Source organism: Amia ocellicauda, chromosome 9 (genome assembly GCF_036373705.1).
Source record: "Amia ocellicauda isolate fAmiCal2 chromosome 9, fAmiCal2.hap1, whole genome shotgun sequence".
Lineage (NCBI taxonomy): Eukaryota > Metazoa > Chordata > Actinopteri > Amiiformes > Amiidae > Amia > Amia ocellicauda.
This window is the reverse complement of record NC_089858.1, coordinates 17,459,269-17,477,055: the sequence shown is the minus strand read 5'-3', so window position 1 is coordinate 17,477,055 and position 17,787 is coordinate 17,459,269. Positions and strand designations below refer to the sequence as shown.

The window sequence follows — 17,787 nt, the reverse complement described above, 5'->3', positions numbered from 1 at the left end:
GCATTATAAGTAATGCACTTATAATCGACAGGTTTAAGTCCCTCAGGTCTATGATTTCATTGTCTGTCTGTCCGTTACAGCCTGATTGTGTACCAGACTAAAGTGCACACACAAACATGTTGGATCATTGATTATTGCTTTATTGCACTAAACACCAAATTAACAACCAGTATGAATGTGAATTAACAGAAAATTGTTTTAACAGTAAAATACATTTCAAACCCAAGTGGTTCCAATGATACGGATGGGAATGTACTCCTGCGTTACCGCATTTAACCTGCAGAGGGGGTGTCAGCCCGCCAGTCCTAAGGGTCTTTAACAGACCATATGGAAATTAGGTAACAACTTCAAAACAATGTATAGGTATAATATATAGCTACAGTGCATTTTAACAATCACTGTATCTCATATTTATTTGAAAAAAGCATGTCATTCCTGTTGTTATGGAGACTTTACTTGATCCTATTGAAGTCAGTCATAAAATATTATTATATAGGATACTGATATATCGGAATAAACTCTCCGATATACTGAAAGTGTTGTTTACTAACACGAATCAAAATTATAATCCTCACCCCTATGCTAAATTCGGAATGGCGCCATTTTGGAAATGTGCATTCTAGCCAACAAACAAAATTATATGTTTTATCTTGCTTCTTTCTTTATCCATTTCTGCCCACAACAGTTTAATAAATAGTTTAACAGTATTCGTTTTAGGTGAGTAAACATAACATGTTAGTGCCTCAAACCTGTAAAGCTTTAAACAACATTAGTTTGTCAAAGGCAGCCGTAAAGCAAGCTCAAATGTGCCGTAAAAGCAGACGGTCTGTCGTAACACGGAAGTCGGTTGTTTGTTGTCCCGGATGTACTTTGTGCTGGACGGAGCGGAGAGTGTTGTTCAAAGCGAGCCCGCAGACCTGCACACCATTGATTCCGATTTAGGGAAGGGCAGTCTGGGGAAGTGTGTCGTGTCGTGAAGTCCGTGTGGACGGGTTTATTTGTGTTTAACTGTTTTTCCTCCGGCTGGAAGTGATAGACCTGCGAGAACCATGTCGGTCGTGCCTCCGAACCGATCACAGACCGGGTGGCCCCGCGGGGTCAATCAGTTCGGGAACAAGTACATCCCACAGCCGGCCAAACCGCTGACCCTGGAGCGCACGATCAACCTGTGAGTGTTACCGGAGGATGGGCTTCGTTTCTCCGTGGGAGCGCGGCGCTGTGCGAGGTGCCTGCCGGCTCTCACGGCTGTTGTGTCGGAGATGCGACTTGTCTGACGGCTGGCGTTGAATATCGCTGGCCGGAGCAAATGTTTGTTCGCTGCAGCGACGAGGGAGAGTATTTTTCACCCCGGTTGCAATTGTCGCAAAACTGCCGCAAGACGAAAGACGTTGTTTACGCCAGTTCGAGTCTTGTACAGATATTAAGTACATAATAATTGTCAGACACCATATTTCTCCTTCATCTGTATTTTAGCCTGTCAGACGGGGCGCGAATTTGAAATTTACGATCACGAAGGATGCGGTAATATTGCCTTCTGTGGGTGTGAGATTACAGGGAAACTACAGTTCCAAGGGGTTCGTTATTAACCAACTAATTACATAAAGCTATTTGTATTTTGTCACCATTGAATTGCAATGGACGCCAGTCGGTTCCGTCCGACGTTTCACACGGAGTAATGTTTCATAGCATGAGGAAATGTAAATGCATGAAAAACAAGTTTCCCAGTGAACAGCCTTTGTGCATTAGTGTTGAATGTTGCTGCTCTCACTCCCTGTGGCCACCTCCACAAAGTGGACTGTGGTCCCTTAACTCTGGCAAAGAAGAAAACTATCTGTGGCTACCCATTCATTTTGTTAACAGTAGCACTGCTCCCAAAATGTGCCACTGTTTTTTCTGTCCCTCATCTGGAAGTAAGTGTGCCACATTAGGTACACCCTTGCCTCCACAGCCACGCTGAAGCCCTGTGAAGTAGCAGCAATTAACACTGGGTGATCCTCATGGTGTAGCTTTCTATTATTTTGGTCAGCACAGTAACTGTTACCTTGATGGATCTTACTGTGTGTGTGTTGCAGGTATCCATTGACAAACTACACATTTGGGACGAAGGAGCCCCTCTATGAGAAGGACAGCTCAGTGGCGGCCCGCTTCCAGCGGATGCGGGAGGAGTTTGAGAAGATCGGGATGAGGCGGACGGTGGAGGGGGTTCTGATCGTGCATGAACACAGACTCCCCCATGTGCTCTTGCTGCAGCTTGGCACCACTTTCTTCAAACTGTGAGTTCGGAGTGGGGTTGCACAGGTTATGCAGGCAAGCCAGACTTGGTTTGAAAGCATTCTTTAACAAAATAAAACTTAAAACTAAAAACTAAAACCGCTCCATAAAGAGATGTGAAGGGGTAGCTAAGCCTCCAAAACGGGGAAAAAAACTGGATAGAGGATTGCCAACCACTCTGCAAACGTGCATAATCTTCCAGTCATATCCTTTTTTAAACGAACTGGACTGTATCTTGTAAATCAATATGATGGAGGAGACTGAATAAACACTGTTACAGACATGCACATGGTTAACTGGATTTTTAGTCTATACTTAAGTTAGCACAACCGTAGATACATTTTAAGATTCCTCTGTTCATATAAAACATGCACAATACGCCCCGCTGCCAGAATATTTAGTGTTACGCTGTCCTAGTTATTTTAAAGGCAGGGTGCATGCTCTTGGTTGTGTGTTTGCTTCTTTATTCTCTAATATACTGTGTTTTTTGTATGCTGTCCTTCAGGCCCGGTGGGGAGTTAAACCCAGGGGAAGATGAAGTGGAGGGGCTCAAGCGTCTCATGACGGAGGTATTTATTCACTTAATTTGATCCACAAGACGAGTAATACCTCCAGGGAGTTGTAATACGAAAAACACTTAATAAATTAATCCAATATGGCTAATTTGGAATCATTTTGTCCTTTTATTAGCAAGGACACAGGCTTTATCCTTGTTTACAGTACTCCTGGTTTCATGCTTTCATATACAAATAGTCCAGTACGTTGTGTGGAAAACTGTATTTGACCTTCAGCCCAGCTTCTGGTGTGGAGAAACCAGCCCAGTGCTGTAACCTTGACTGTGTGCTTCATACAGTCCTCTGTTCCTGTGGACATCCCTCTGTGCCATTTGTAATGTATGGGTTCGCATGAAAACAAACTTTCTATGTCTAGGCGTACCTAAAGCTAAGTATTTGTGTAGTGGTACCTCCCCCCTTTGTGTCTTATTAAGAGGCTTACATGTGCTTTTTAGTCAACATGCACTTTATTAAAATGTTTTTTTACTCTTCAGATTCTGGGACGGCAGGATGGGGTGCAGCAGGACTGGGTGATTGACGACTGCATTGGCAACTGGTGGAGGCCCAACTTTGAACCCCCACAGGTGAGCAGACCCAGGGCTTGGTGTGTAAATGCCCGACTGCATTTATTAAGTGCTATGCCTACCCCCCACCCCATTTGAGTTCCTTTTTTGATTTCAAAATGAAAACGCAGTGTTTGACACATCTCTCGTGTACGTGCAGGCAAACCTCAACCGCATAGCATGTCTATATCAACTGCTGAGCGAAGGGAGGGATGATGCATTCCTTTCCTGCAGGTTAAGCTGAACTATTCATATGTGTTGTTATCATTTCCAGTACCCCTACATACCAGCTCACATCACTAAACCCAAGGAACACAAGAAGCTCTTCCTTGTGCAGTTACAAGAGAAAGGTAAGGGGCTGCAGATTTTCTTTGTGATGATTTGCTGTGAAAGCTGTATGAGTGCATGCTGTGTTCTGTGCACTGTATTGAAGAAGTCCCCTGGGCCTGGTTGTGAGTTTGTAATGGCAGGGTGCAGTGCTTCTGGAGGGTTGCTTGTTCGTAGCTTTCCCGTTCAGGGCCGCGCTCCATCCTTTACTCCTAGGGTGTTACCCCAGTCAAGTAACTTAACTTGCTAGTGCTACTTCAATTTGTAAGTGACCCCCCACCGATTTGTGATGCTCTACTTTGCCCCCTAGTGTCAGTAATTTCCTTCAGATAAAACTAATGAATGACTGACTATGCTTTCATTTTTTTAAACCAGTGCATTCATTTCATTGCAGCTCTGTTTGCGGTACCCAAGAACTACAAGCTGGTGGCAGCTCCTCTTTTTGAGCTCTATGACAATGCTCCAGGCTATGGCCCTATCATATCCAGCCTTCCACAACTTTTAAGTAGGTAAGCAGAGTTTTCTATTAACAGCATAGGTATGAGCAAAGCCATGTCTGCATGCTTCCTGTAGTGTAATATATACCTGTTACAACATGGAGTGTGTTACTGACTGCTGTGTCACATCGTACACGCATTTATTTACATCCGTGTTTACCGTTTTATCGCAGGTTCAATTTCATTTACAACTGAGAACAGTGCTGTCCCTGGTGTCCAGTGATGGGTTGATGGCTGTCTCTGTGAGTGCAGCTTCAGAACGTGCAGAACCTCGAGGAGAGAGAGTTCTGTGCAACTTTTTTCTTTTCTTTTTACTTTCAAGTGTTTTGTTACAGCTGTATACAGACGTCTTGTTTTAAGTTAGTTGACATAATTAAAACAAAAAAAGAAATGTGAACTGTTATAAAGAATGAAGTGAGACTTGTCCCCCCCCCCCCCGTTCAGTAATATTTTTTAAAATAAATTCCCACTATAGCTACCACTTTTATACTTCATTAAACCTGTTCCCTGCTGACTCAATAATCTCCTGTTCTTATGTACTTCTGCACATGAATCCAGGTATTTGTAGTGTATAATTTAAAGGTGGAAATAGATGTCCTTGCGTTATTTTTATTTTATACAGAATCATTGTCATACCATTTTATAATAAACTAGCCTTTCCTTGTGGGCAATTTCAACTTTTTGATGTTTTTCATTAAATGTGCATTTTTTTAATGTATGGACAGTCTTTTTTTTACCCTCCAATTAACTGAAACTGTTCCATCCATCCATTCATATATATATATATATATATATATATAATTTACACACACACCCCTCTATATATACACACACACATATAAAGGTTGTGACTGTTCCAGGCTGCACATTACATGTGTTCCTTTTCTGTTTAATATGTACCAAACCATGTCTAAAGCAGGTTGCATATTGCTTAAGATTAGGGCACAGTTTCACGTGTGTGGCTTGGATATCCAGTGTTTGAGTGTCGGTTCTTTACTCAGTCAAATCTGCTGTTGTGTCCAGGGTCTGGGGAACCCCAGTGTGGAGGAGCCAGCTGGGTTTGATTGGTCCAGTGCTGGAAATAACAAGCTCCCTTGGGTTTGTCCACATTCCTGTAGTTTTGAGTAAAGATGGATGAATTGTAAACAAAACAAAACGTTAAGAGAGTAATAGCTGAATATTTACTGCAGTTAAACTGCACGACACTGAATAATTCGGTAAGGTGGATGATTTATTTATTTTCAAATGTCTAAATGCTGATACTTTGGCAATCCTTAGCACTAGAATGACACTTTCAGCCATTTCAAGTGAAATACTGACAGTATGACGGCCGTAGTTTGTCAGTATGAACTGACATTCAGCAGGGTCTTGCCAACACCCCCAGCTCTCCAATGAACGAGGCCTTGCGTTAGGGAACTCAAGGATTAAAGGTCTTTATCTTGCAATTAGCAGTCTTATCTGAAAAATAATAATCCTTTCAAAATTGATTCTAAAATTAATAATATGTAAATATGGTGGGATTTAATGATTAGTCTAATTTGGAATTGTGCTTTAGGCAATGTTGATACAAATTACATATTTAAAAAAATTAGACAAAAGATGGGAAGATGAAATAAACTTTACAGGCGTGAGGTGGAAATGAAAAGAAGATCGATGCAAGTGGAAACAGCTTGGGGAGGCCTTCATCCAGCAGAGGATCGAGATGTGTATGTGTGTATGGACATATATACAGCTCTGGAAAAAAGAAGAGACCACTTAACATTGACTTCTGAACTTGGAATGGTCTCTTAATTTTGTCCAGAGCTGTGCAAATATATATATAGATAGATAGATAGATAGATAGATAGATGGATACAGATACAAATTCATACGTGCGGAATAACACAACACCCGGCAAAACAGAGGACCACTTCGCGTCTGGGGCCTCCTCTCCGCGCACAGGAGCGCGGCATTGTGGGGCGTGTAGTCCTCAGAGCTGCGCCACTTCCTCCGTGTGATGATGTTTTTGTGCGACTCGCACCATCTGTCCCGGGCGAGTTAAAGCGCTGCCTGCCGGCACAATGAGCTCGAAGAGGCGGCAACGCGACGCCGAGACCCAGGGCAGAGGCAAGAAGAAAGAGAAGCGAGAAGAGCCGGCAGAGATGTCCAGACTGCTGCAGGACGCGGGGGTGAAGGGCGGGCTGAGGGCGGCGTGGAGCGGCGGACAGCGCTTCACACATGGTGAGCCGCCGGGACGGGCTGCATCCGTGTCCGTTAGCGCAGCTGTGCGCAGTCCTGCGCGGATCTGCGCCGCTCCACCAATGTGATCGGTGGGATTCTGCAGATCTGCGGAAATCTGCGTTACACGGACGCGACCTATAGCCGGCAGTGCGTTTTGTAAACATGTCAATCAGTGTGCACGATTCATGACATGATCTATATAGTCCTTACCCAGACCCATACTCTGACACATTGCAGCTGACTTTGGAGTAACTGTGTGAAGTTAGATATTTTAACAAACACGCAGTTGCTAATACCTGAAAACAGACACCAATGCAAAACGTGTTTCCTCACGTCACGATGGAAGTTGCAGGCACTTCAGATTTCTTACACAATCAATGATTCATAATGGACATATCCGCTGTGTCTTTGTGATGTGTTGAACAGAAGGAGGTGTGGAGCTGGACACCCATCCCTTCCCACACTGCGTGCTCAACAACTTCCTCCAGAGCCAGACTTTCCTGCAGGAGCTGCAGAGGGAGCTCCTGGAGCTGAACTTCCACCAGAAATCCAACGACCTCTATAAGTTTCAGCAGGTCGGACAGAGAAAGACAAATGCACACTGTGCCCGTCTCTGCTTATATATCACTCGCATTGCCTGTTTTTCCTTCATTCTCATGGCACCATTTTTAATATTTATGTTGTAAAATGCAGGCATTAAGTATTAAATGGTATTTCATTTGATTTGACAGTCTGATGACTTGAAGACCAAGAGAGAGTCCCATATCGCTGCGTTGCGGTGAGAACCTGTGTGCCGATGCTCTCTGGGGTCCATCAGCTGCTGGCCAATGGCCATCTCAGCAGTGGACTAGGGACTGTTACAGTAAACAGAACGGAGTTAAAAAACCTGACTAATGCCAAAATCGAATTCAATCAAACGAAATATAAAAATATACTTGTATTTTTTCTCGTCTGGTACTGAGTATTTGTATTGTTGTTGTTAAATGTCCTTCTGATACCCGTCAGTGGTGTTTATGTGTGAGAGCACTGTACAGAAGGGGCTGTGCTCTGGCAGTGGGCTGACCTGGTTCTGACCTGCTGTGTCTCCAAAGATCCGTCCTGTTCCAGCGGTTTCGCTCGTGGCTGTCAGAGGTCCTGCAGTTGGAGCTGGAGGACACCGTGGACATCTCCTGTGCTAAGTACGAGTACACGGGTGAGCACAGACCCTGACGCTGCACTGCAACTGTTGGCTCAGATTTGCAAATAAATTGAGACTGCACGTCCCCAAGCTGACCAGCAGGGGGTGGGAGGGTGGGGCAGGAAGTATTTAGTATGTCGCTAAGATTCAGGGCCCTCAATGAGTTTTCTTTTTCTTTTGTGCTCTTCTGCAGATGTTTTGCTCTGCCACGATGACGAACTGGAGGGCAGGAGGATTGCGTTCATCCTCTACCTGGTCCCGCCTTGGGAGCAGAGCGACGGAGGCACGCTCGACCTGTACAGCACCGACAGTCAGTGTCTTGGGCGGGGGGGCAGGCGGGCGGCTCAGTCTGACTTTTCTTTTCTCTTACTTCTTTCCTTTTCTTTTTTGTTTCTGCTTTACGTCTGATATTTATTTGAATGAACCTGTGGCTACTTTCAAATCTGTTTCTCAACACAATTGCACCACAGCGATCTGAAACCTTTCATTTTGTATCTTCAGTTCACTCTGAAGCTGATAGAGCCCAGAATTACTGAACCCAGTGGTTTATAGAGTTGCTGAGAGCTTGAGCCAACAGTCTCTAACTTAGCTGAAAGGAAGACGCACAGGTTGCATGTGAAAAAACCCTTTTCCATTAATGAAATAGATGCAAATGGCCTGTTTTGTTCTCTTCTTTTTGTGCTATATTGTTTTTGTTAGTTGTTTTACTTATGTGGTTTTTTTTGGCTTCAGAGAATTATCAGCCCGAAAAGATTGTGAAGTCCTTAGTCCCCTCTTGGAACACATTAGTCTTCTTCGAGGTGTCGCCTGTCTCCTTCCACCAGGTAAGATGCCTGTTTGCTGTGCTGTGAGTGTACCCTGCTGTAACAAACACACTGAGGTACACTGTTACAGTTTCCATCGTTATTATTATTATAGTGAATTTGTGACCCTTATAACGTTGTATGCAGGCAGTACAGTGTCTGTTAGTGTTTGTAAAACCATGTCCATTGCCTTGGATGAAGACAACAGCTGATCATTTATATTTACCTGCTTGCTGATGCTTGCTCTTCGGCATCTTTTATTCCATTTGTTCCTGCTCTGCCCAGGTTTCGGAGGTCATCTCGGAGGACAAGTGCCGTCTGTCTGTTAGCGGCTGGTTCCACGGGCGCTCTCTGGAGAGGCCCCCGCGCTACACTGAACCGACCCTGCCACGCAGCCCCCACCGCCCTCACGAGGTAACGCAGCATAGTGCAGAATAGAGAGTGAGTCTGACCCAGGGTCCTGCTAGATTTTGTCCCAACCCAGATTTCAGTTCCTTAATAGAATTTATAATTGGCCGGGGTTGGGAAACCGCTGTTCTAAGTCTTTGTGTGGCTTTCAAACTGGCTCGGCGCCGGTCTGCCTAGGCCCAGTGGGAATGGATACTGCCCGGCCACACTGAGCCGCTGGCCTGCGGGCGAGTGTGTGACCCTGGCTGTGACTGTGGCTCTGTGCTAACCTCCTCCCACCAGGAGCAGCTGCTGTACGACTGGATCAACCCTGTGTATCTGGACATGGCGTACCAGGCTCAGGTGCAGGAGGAGTTCGAGGAGAGCTCTGAGATCCTTCTAAAAAACTTCCTCCAGGTAAATGCCCTTCTCCTGTGCTTTTAAAGGGAAAACTTGAAATAATAAAACATTGCACATACACAGTGCAAAATGTGCAAACAAATACGTTTTGGCATCACCTGTGAAATGCAAGTGACTGTCCGTTTTCATTCTGTTTCTGTGGCTCCGGGCCCTTGCCTTCATGTGTAGGACTGCTGGTGTCCTGTTCAGTGTAAAAAGCTCGACTGCTTGTAGTTTGTATTGCGGACAAACACAGAGCTGTTTTCATGTGCTTGTGTATGTGTGTATACAGTGAATTATTTCTCTCTGCCAGCAAGTCTCTCTCTTCTTTTGGAAACCCTGACACGCGCTCTGTTCCCCTGGCTCCCGTAACTGTGCTAGGGGATGTGTCCCTCATGGCTCCTTATCCTTTGCAGCCTGAAAAGTTTAAGATGGTGAACGACGCGCTGAGAGAGACGGACATAGAGTGGGTGAGAAGAGGACCCCCCAACAAGAGGTTAGCATCTCTTGATTCTGTTTATTTTTCTTTGCAACCAAGATTGCAGTCCCTTTCCTCAACCAATTACTGTGCCTCTCTGTGTGTGTCTGTACAGGTGCTACGGGCAGGCAGAGGAAGCTGGGCTCCCGCAGTGTGTGAGGGAATGCTGGGAGCTGCTGTCTTCAGAGCCCTTTTTCCTGCTCCTCTCCAACTTCACTGGCCTCAAGCTGCACTTCCTGGCCTCAGGGAGTGAGGAAGAGGAGGAAGAGGAGAAGGAGAAGGAGGAGGAAGAAGAGGGGGAGACAGTAGGGGTCTCAAAGGCCACAGCATCCACACATGGAAACCCCCCAGGAGAAAATGCCATGGGTAAGGGTATATATTTTTATTAAATATATTTATTTTTAACTATATACATATAGTTATTTTCTGTCATTTGTTTATAGTTTCTTTAACTTTAAATGTAAGTTATTTTACTAGTAAAACAACTGCTGGCTGTCAAATATGCTCAAGCCCTTTTCACCTCATTTGAAGAATCTCTACAAAAAGCAAATCCATTAAATACCAGGATACAGTCCATAAATCAGTGATTAGGGTTCAGAGTCTGTGTGGTTGTGTTGAGCAGGCTGGAAGTGACTGTGTGTGTGTCTGCAGAGCCCAGTGTGCCGCTGTGTCTCGGGGAGCTGCGGCGCTGGGGGCACGGAGACTACACTGTAGTCCACGACACTGACCTGCACAACGCGGAGTTTGCACTCGACCTTCTGTTCTACTGTGGCTGTGAGGGTGAGTAGGATGGGGCAGGAGACTGGGGTAAGGAGACGGGGAAGAGTAACCAGAGGGGGAGGCTTGGAGTGGCAGGACGATTTGAAGCTGACGGGAAAGGGGGGTTGACGAATGTTTGGGGACACAGGTTTATTTCAGCTGCTTATTTCATTATTTGTCTTCTTTTCACTTTCAGATTGGCAGCCTGAATCTGGGGGTTTTACATCTTACATTGCCAACGGAGAAGATGAGGAGGTGAGGGTTTTAAATACACAGGTGCTGTCAAGGACACTGCCCTCAGCGTTACAACAGGTCAGCGCTGCGAGGGTAACCGTGCTGCTCAGACCTGCTTCCTGAGTCCCACTTGTCATTTCTGTCTCATTCAGCTTCTCACCATCAACCCAGAGAACAACGCGCTGGGCCTGGTGTACCGAGACAAAGAGACTCTGAAGTTTGTGAAGCACATCAATCACCACAGCGCCGGCCGGCCAGAGAGCCACACGCCTGCAAATGTTTTCTACAGTTTTTCGTTTGTGTATTACGAGTGAGTCAATTAATAAAGGGCTTTCGAAGGCTGTTGCTCTGTGTGATGGAGTGACCATCTTGAAGGAAATCATTAACATGTTATTAATGGATATTGGTTGGGTGTGAGAGAGAGAAACTTTCAGCAAGCTTTGATGTTCCAGTTTCAACCGTGTCCAAAAAAAAAAAAAATTCAGACAAAAACACAAAGGCAAAATAATGATTTAGATTTAATTTAATTTAATTTCATACATTCAAATCCCCAGTCAGCAGCAGAGAGATTTGCATTCCTCAGATGTTTATTAACTTTTCGAATGCAATGTGAAGTGAAGCCGTTGCCTTTAATGAGCTCTCCCAAGGGTAAGGCTGTGCAAGAATGAAAACTCACTGCACCTCAACAGAGGGCCATTACTGTGATACAGAAACTATATATATTACAACAGCACTGAATGCATGTTGATTGAGAATAAAAGAAAATGCATTAAACATGAAAATCAGCAACTCCTACCTGCATGTTTTACATTAATTTATGCCAGTGCAAGTCATCAAATAAAATAAACACAGTGGTTCCATTGAAAGTCCCTTAAGATGCAAGCAAACCGTCTCATACCCAAACCAGAATACTGTCAGTAAATATACCTCACTAACAGTAATTGTGATAACGCCTACTAAAGCTAGTGAAATATGCATCCCTAGTGCAAATTGTTTGCCACAAGTTATTTTTTTATTTCGTTTCCAGTGTGCTGGTTTACCTCTCTCAAACCGCACGCCACAGCTGCGTTACATTCCAGTGGTCGTCACCCGACTGCATCCGTGTGGAACCTCACAAATCCGTAGTATTGCACAGTGTTGCATTTTTTTTAATTTTTTTTTAAAGATCACATGAACCAAGAGAGAAGTTACAAGTACAGAATATCCTAAACCACTAGGATCATAGTCCTACAAAACAATTGTGCTCTTTGGTTCTGTAAACTAGGTTAATCATATTCATTTTTGCACCAAAGTGTGCATCCCAGACCCTCCCCCGGCCCCCCAACACCTTCTCCTGACACTCCATTTTGAAGAAATATTGAAGAAATAAGAGAAGCATGTTGTCAAAAAAAAAAAAAAATTATTGTCCTTTTCTCCCCGATAGCTTTCTGTATGGTTTTATGCCCCGCCAACTCTAAATGCAACTCCTCGTAATAATTTCTTTACACAGATGTGTCTGACTGCATATCCCCCCACTTTAAAGTGTGACCAAAAACAATAGAATCATTTTGAAATAGCAACTGGAAATCGTTCTGCAATCACACTGTCTCCTGACTGTCTGAGGCACTCCCTCATTTAATGTTTTGAATTAAATGATCACTTATGGCCCTAAATTCACAAGAAGACTGAAATGGGTAGCCCTTAAGCTTAGAGTTTCCAAAAAACATAAATTAATCAAACAAAATAATTTTCAGTTGTCCTTGTCACCGTGAGGGGGCTGGTATTTCTTTGCGAAAGTGATTTTAGCCGGAGCCCCCTTGTTCCAAGCAGAGGTGTTTGGTTAACGCGGCGGCCCAGGGCTGGACGGTCTTATGGCAGTTGACTCTTATGCTGAATCCATTTCTGGTCATGCTGTGCATTCATTTTCCTCCTCTTGATAAAGAAGACATGTGGCGGTGTTCTCTCTCATTTCTTTGGATTTCAAATTTTTAATCCACAATATCATGGTGAGAGGAAGGGATGGGGGAGGACAAGAGGTTTTTCAAGTTGCGTTTGAAGTTAATCTGATACGTGAACTCAGGTCATTAGTGGAAATGGTCTACAAAGTCTCCAAGGTGCTTCTTAGGATGGGGGCGGGGTCTTAGGCATGACCTCTGAACCTTTAGGTGCTGCTGGTCGGCTAAAGTGCTGCCGTGCCACTGTGTGTGAAGGAGCAGGAAGCGGGCGGCTCCACTGCAGCTGGCCAATCCACAGCCTCTCGGCATATCCGCGCTGCTGGAGGTGTGCTGTGTCTGCGCAGGTGGGAGGCAGCTTTAGAAAAGGGGCATCAGACTGCTGCCAAGGCCCTGGCGTGAACAACATCACCTTCCCTTGTTCCGTGCTCTTTAATGAAATATCCGAAAACAGCTTGACGAAAGTGGGGAGTCTAATGAAATCCTCTAAAATTGGCAAAGGCCGGGAGAAATGCCAAAAAAGTGCGGATGGATACATTTGCAAATACTCTACTTATCCTACTTCACAAACTGTAGGGCAGTCATCATGGTAGACGTACTGTAAAATCAAGAGTAGAAAAATTATAAAACCCGGCAAAGTCCCTCTATGTAGCATAATAAAAGCATCAAGTACTTTAAGTAAATGTGGTTTGTAGTTAGAATAAATAGTCAAATTGTGCAAAAAAGCAAATAGGGTCTTGTACTTTCAAAAATGAAGACTATAATATCTGTTATATGAAGTGTACCTAGAACGCTCACATTAAAATGTACAAAAAAAAAAAAAGGAATACTATTTGATGGATATATTTCTATAAATATATATAATTAAATACATACATACATACATACAATATTGCAAGAAAATTTTAATCTAATGCAACTGGATACCAAAAACCTGCTTCACTTACAGACTGCGCTGATTTGGGAGTGCCTATAAACCTCGCCCTCTTTGAAGAAGTGCTGCCAGAGAACAGCCCTTAACTGTTGTGCACAAAAATAACGTATTTTATTCAAATCCCACAGAGCCCCAGAGTTGACATATTGGGGGGGACCCAAACGAGACGAGTTTGTGTGAAATGTATTTATTCCTGTGCAGATTCTTTTTAATTTGTGACCACGATTAATTGAAATCCTTGTGTTGTCGATTGATGGGCATGGCTCCCTCAATGGAATCTGAAAATAGGAGGCCCTGATCTGCTTCGGGAGCCGCCTTTTGTTTTTGTGTTGTTCTTTTCCTTGATGTGTGACGGTGGATTTGAAAATCAGTACTTTGATCCATCTTATGCAATGAAATGCTTCTGTAGGAGAATGCCAAGTTAGAGTGAGGGCGCGTAACTGGGTTCAAAATGACGCCAAAGCCTCTGTCAGTCAGCGGTCGGTCTGTGGGACCCGGCGGACAGTAAAGCAGGATGGTGGTGGTGGGGGGGTGCAGACGCTGTTCCACTACAAACAGAGTACCCGCTGACAGCCTCTGCCCTCCAGTCCGTTACAGCAAAGGTGCGCTGTGCATCGAGAAAAGGAAAATATTATATATACGATATACACACTTAGGCATACAATGTTTAATATCACCCCTCATGTCAAGGATAAGAAGTGTGGGGCTGCAGTACTCCAGTATGCGATTTACTGACACCTGTGATTATAATATATAACAGTATTTAGGAATAATATAGGATGATATTGTTGAGGCGGCGATTGTGTTGCCTGTGTGCGCGGAGGCTGTGACGTGGACGGGGGGGTTTACCTTGGCTCCCCGCAGTCCAGCGTCAGGTGTGCTCCCTGCTCAGGAGCTCACTGGCCCTCACAGCCAGGGCCACTGAAGGCCCCGGGGTCCTGCTGCTGGAACATGTACTGGAGCATTGTCATGAACAAACCAACAAATACACAAATAAAGTCAATACATAAATACATTTTTTTAATATAAAAATGAATACAAATAATAAATATCAATAATAAATTTATACACACACATGCATATAAATAACTAATTCAAAAATGGGGGGGGACTATACTTAGACATATCTAAATCACCAAGGCTACATGCTGTGGAGTCACCCCCTCCCCACTTCCATTCCAGTCTTGCTCCCCTAAAATCAGAACAACTTAAAGTCCCTAAACCACCTCGGTCTGGACTCTCGTGACAGACAGCAGGGAAACTGACCGATTTCAGATTGGCCTCCATGTCTGTGAAGTTCCACTCAGTCAAAGGCAGGCTGGGATTGAATGGCTGTGGACGACAATGCAGATTGTACGTTTGTCCTTCCCCTTGTAAATAATGAATTGTCAATCTTTTTCAGAACATGTGTAACTGGTAAGGCACCCATCACTGGTCACGGGCGAGAAATAAACTCACTGCAACTGTGTTTCCTGCTTGCCAGTGACTACCAATCAACAGCTCATAGCAGTTATATTTAGATCTGTGCTCATGTCTCTGGCATTCTAGATTTGTATGTGTGTGTGATGTCACAAGGAGAATGGCCCAGCACTGCTGTGGGAGGTTCTAGGCAAGAGGTCTGTGTGTACGGTTTACACAGTCTGACCAGCTAATCAGCGTTCCCACACAGTGTTGGGGAGCATCTTAAACAACCGCATAAGGTGATAGACTTCTCTGCAGAAGAACAGCGAGAGAGAGCTAGAGAGAGATCCTGAAATCCCTGCCCTACAGTTCATAAAACCCTGTGCCCCCTGCATGATGATGGAGATATCAATTCCGTGTTTCACGGGCAAATCCCCAAGGGCACCCGTTCAACTGGAGCTTGTCTAAATTGATTCTTTCATGAACAGATTCCACTTATTTGTCATTCTTTACCCCCCAGTAAGCAGTCGCAGAAAACATCTTGATGCCCAATGTGGCAATCTTCCATGGCTAATTGAACTGCACAATCGTGTATAAATCTGTATTTTTTATTTAAACAAAATTATGTACTGTACATAAAATACTGGAAAATATGTATTTGCAGATACAAGCAGTTAATAAACTTACAAGTTAATTTATTCACGGAGGCCGATTCTCAGCTGCTATTCTGAGAACTGAATGTGGAATAGTAAAAGACGATTACCACGTTGAGCTCATCTGTATGATTTATTCATTATAATGGTATTAAAACAGCACTGGGAGAATATGGGGCTAGATCTTTTGCACAGTGTATCTATTTTAGGAGATCAATAGGCTTTTCCATTTGCTAATGCAACTGCATGGGTCATTTCCCACGACACAAAGAACCTGCTAGATACTGACTCTCCGGGCAATCCCCTGAGATGAGAATAGAATAATAGAAAATGTAAATGTGTTCATACTTCTTTAATTAAGCTCTGTCTTCTAATTAGTTTCTATTATTCCTACCTGAATGATGGAGCAATTAATTGCTGTAGTTTTGCTAGTCCCATTATTTAGTCCTTTTTCTTCTTCAGTGAATTTATTAGATTTTATGGAAGGCAAAGACAATAAAATAAAAGGTTTTGGGGCTGTTGTTTTCACAAACTTTTGTACACTAGCAAATACCAAATGCTTTGTTCGTCCTGAGCGAGTTCAAGGCAGCAAACCCCCCCCCACCCCCGGCTCCACTCACGTCCATCACAGAGGACGCCTCGATGTTCTGCTGGTGGTTTCTCAGCAGCACCTGTAGATCCTCCAGGCTCATATCCACGCCCTCCACACTCTCTGCCAGCTCGGGCCTACAGCAAGCACACAGACATATGCATCACAGGGCAGCCCGAGCCTCTACCCTAACACCAGCCTGGGCTCGGTGCAGACACACACACGTAGATTGGAGAATAAATAGCGACTGACTGACTGACTCAAGGGAGCAGAGTGGCTGCTGGCAGTGAGGGCTCACCTGTCCAAGGGGGGTCTCTTCCCCCTTCTCTCGGCAGTGCTGGACCCCCGGCCCTCAAGGACGGACTGCACCATGGCGACAGGCAGCACTGGGGGCTCGGCGCACACCTCGCAGGAGCCCAGCGGCACACCCTCTCCCCGCGTTCGCACCCCTGGGCTCACCGGCTCCTCCTTGATCAGCATCAGACACTTCTCCCTGCTCGCACACACACACACACACATACAACACCTGAACACTGGTTGCTATTGCAGAGATCACACCAGAGGGTAAACAGACAGGCGCTCCAAGAACGGGTCTCTACAGTCTTTTAAATGTTTTTTAAACAAGCTGGCTGGGCAATGAAAGAGCAAGACCCCATCACTTCATTTTAGCCTCACCTGGACTCCTCAGACTGTGCTGGAATGCCCATGGAACCTGCCTGAGACATTTCAGTAACGTCGGATATGACTGGTCCACCAGGCAGTGAAGTGCTGTTCGAACACGAGGCAGTTTCTGTGGACGGCTGGAGAGGAGAGGCGTGTCAGCTGGTCAGCCAGAGCATTCAGAAATGACACAGCAGGCCTTTACCAGGTCAGGGATTTAAATCATGGATAGGACTCACCGACTGGATGAAGTAGGACTCGTGGAGGGGCTCCAAGGGCAAACTGTGACTGAACTTTGAGGCTGGGGGAGCAGTGGAGCCATCGTCCAGCATGAGAGGTCTGACAGAGACACCACACGGGAGAGAGGAGGGGTGGGCAAAACAGGCCCAGGTTATTATAGTTCAGCTTTTAGGCCACTAGGAAAGGTGTCACTCAGCATATTGTTTAACATTTGTACCTAGTATGAATACATCAACATTAAGTTGTAAAATAACAGTGGGTTTTATACATATTAAGATCTTATTTTTAATTTCTCAAAGGCTCCACTTTGTTGCGCATTTATATTATTTCATCCACAATAATCTCCATATTGCCAGCAACTGGATATTGTGTGCATCACCGATAGGGGGTTCAGGGGATAGGGAGGGAGGGCTCAGCTGGACTAGAGCGCTTCATTACAGAAATTTGCCTTAATATTCTCCAGTCCAGTATTTAAATAAATATATAGAATAAAAGCTGAAAATTTGGCAACATTTAAAGTCAGACTGGATGGGATCCTTGGATCACTCGGTTATTAATGGACACCAAACGAGCACGATGGGTCGAATGGCCTCCTCTCATTTGTAAACTTTCTTATGTTTCTTATATGCATTTAATAAAGTTTAAGAAGATGCTTTAAAACAGAAAGATTTTAAAAAAATCAAATCAAACCAAATCTCCTGCTGTGACTG

The 17,787-nt window shown here is 44.5% G+C and overlaps 3 protein-coding genes across 5 annotated transcripts in view; 2 read left to right on the top strand and 1 right to left on the bottom strand.

The window, feature by feature from the left end:
- The first annotated feature begins 847 nt into the window (after positions 1–847).
- nudt21 (nudix hydrolase 21) lies at positions 848–4,894 on the top strand. 2 transcript variants are annotated; one of them, XM_066713532.1, is made up of 7 exons: positions 848–1,168; positions 2,073–2,273; positions 2,777–2,840; positions 3,320–3,409; positions 3,663–3,738; positions 4,110–4,220; positions 4,386–4,894. In XM_066713532.1, exons 1-7 carry the CDS (start codon positions 1,050–1,052, stop codon positions 4,433–4,435), a joined length of 711 nt encoding a protein of 236 aa, XP_066569629.1. In that variant the 5' UTR covers positions 848–1,049; the 3' UTR covers positions 4,436–4,894. The 2 variants fall into 2 exon arrangements, with proteins under 2 accessions (XP_066569629.1, XP_066569630.1); XM_066713533.1 differs by having other exon boundaries at positions 4,110–4,224.
- A 1,298-nt stretch (positions 4,895–6,192) lies between these two features.
- Positions 6,193–11,014, top strand: ogfod1 (2-oxoglutarate and iron-dependent oxygenase domain containing 1). The gene is made up of 13 exons (XM_066713527.1): positions 6,193–6,432; positions 6,859–7,007; positions 7,164–7,210; positions 7,524–7,624; positions 7,803–7,919; positions 8,342–8,433; positions 8,698–8,826; positions 9,103–9,216; positions 9,615–9,694; positions 9,792–10,042; positions 10,328–10,456; positions 10,632–10,690; positions 10,822–11,014. Exons 1-13 carry the CDS (start codon positions 6,273–6,275, stop codon positions 10,981–10,983), a joined length of 1,590 nt encoding a protein of 529 aa, XP_066569624.1. The 5' UTR covers positions 6,193–6,272; the 3' UTR covers positions 10,984–11,014.
- A 163-nt stretch (positions 11,015–11,177) lies between these two features.
- LOC136758833 (heat shock factor protein 4) overlaps positions 11,178–17,787 on the bottom strand; it is a 19,493-nt gene continuing 12,883 nt past the window's right edge. For both annotated transcript variants that reach the window (XM_066713526.1, XM_066713525.1), the window contains exons 10-16: positions 17,077–17,176; positions 16,853–16,977; positions 16,476–16,670; positions 16,209–16,314; positions 14,801–14,866; positions 14,384–14,490; positions 11,178–14,141 (exon numbers count right to left, since the gene is read on the bottom strand). In XM_066713526.1, the coding sequence (XP_066569623.1) occupies positions 14,431–14,490; positions 14,801–14,866; positions 16,209–16,314; positions 16,476–16,670; positions 16,853–16,977; positions 17,077–17,176 (652 nt within the window). In that variant the 3' untranslated portion in view covers positions 11,178–14,141; positions 14,384–14,430. The remainder of the gene's footprint in view (positions 14,142–14,383; positions 14,491–14,800; positions 14,867–16,208; positions 16,315–16,475; positions 16,671–16,852; positions 16,978–17,076; positions 17,177–17,787) is intronic.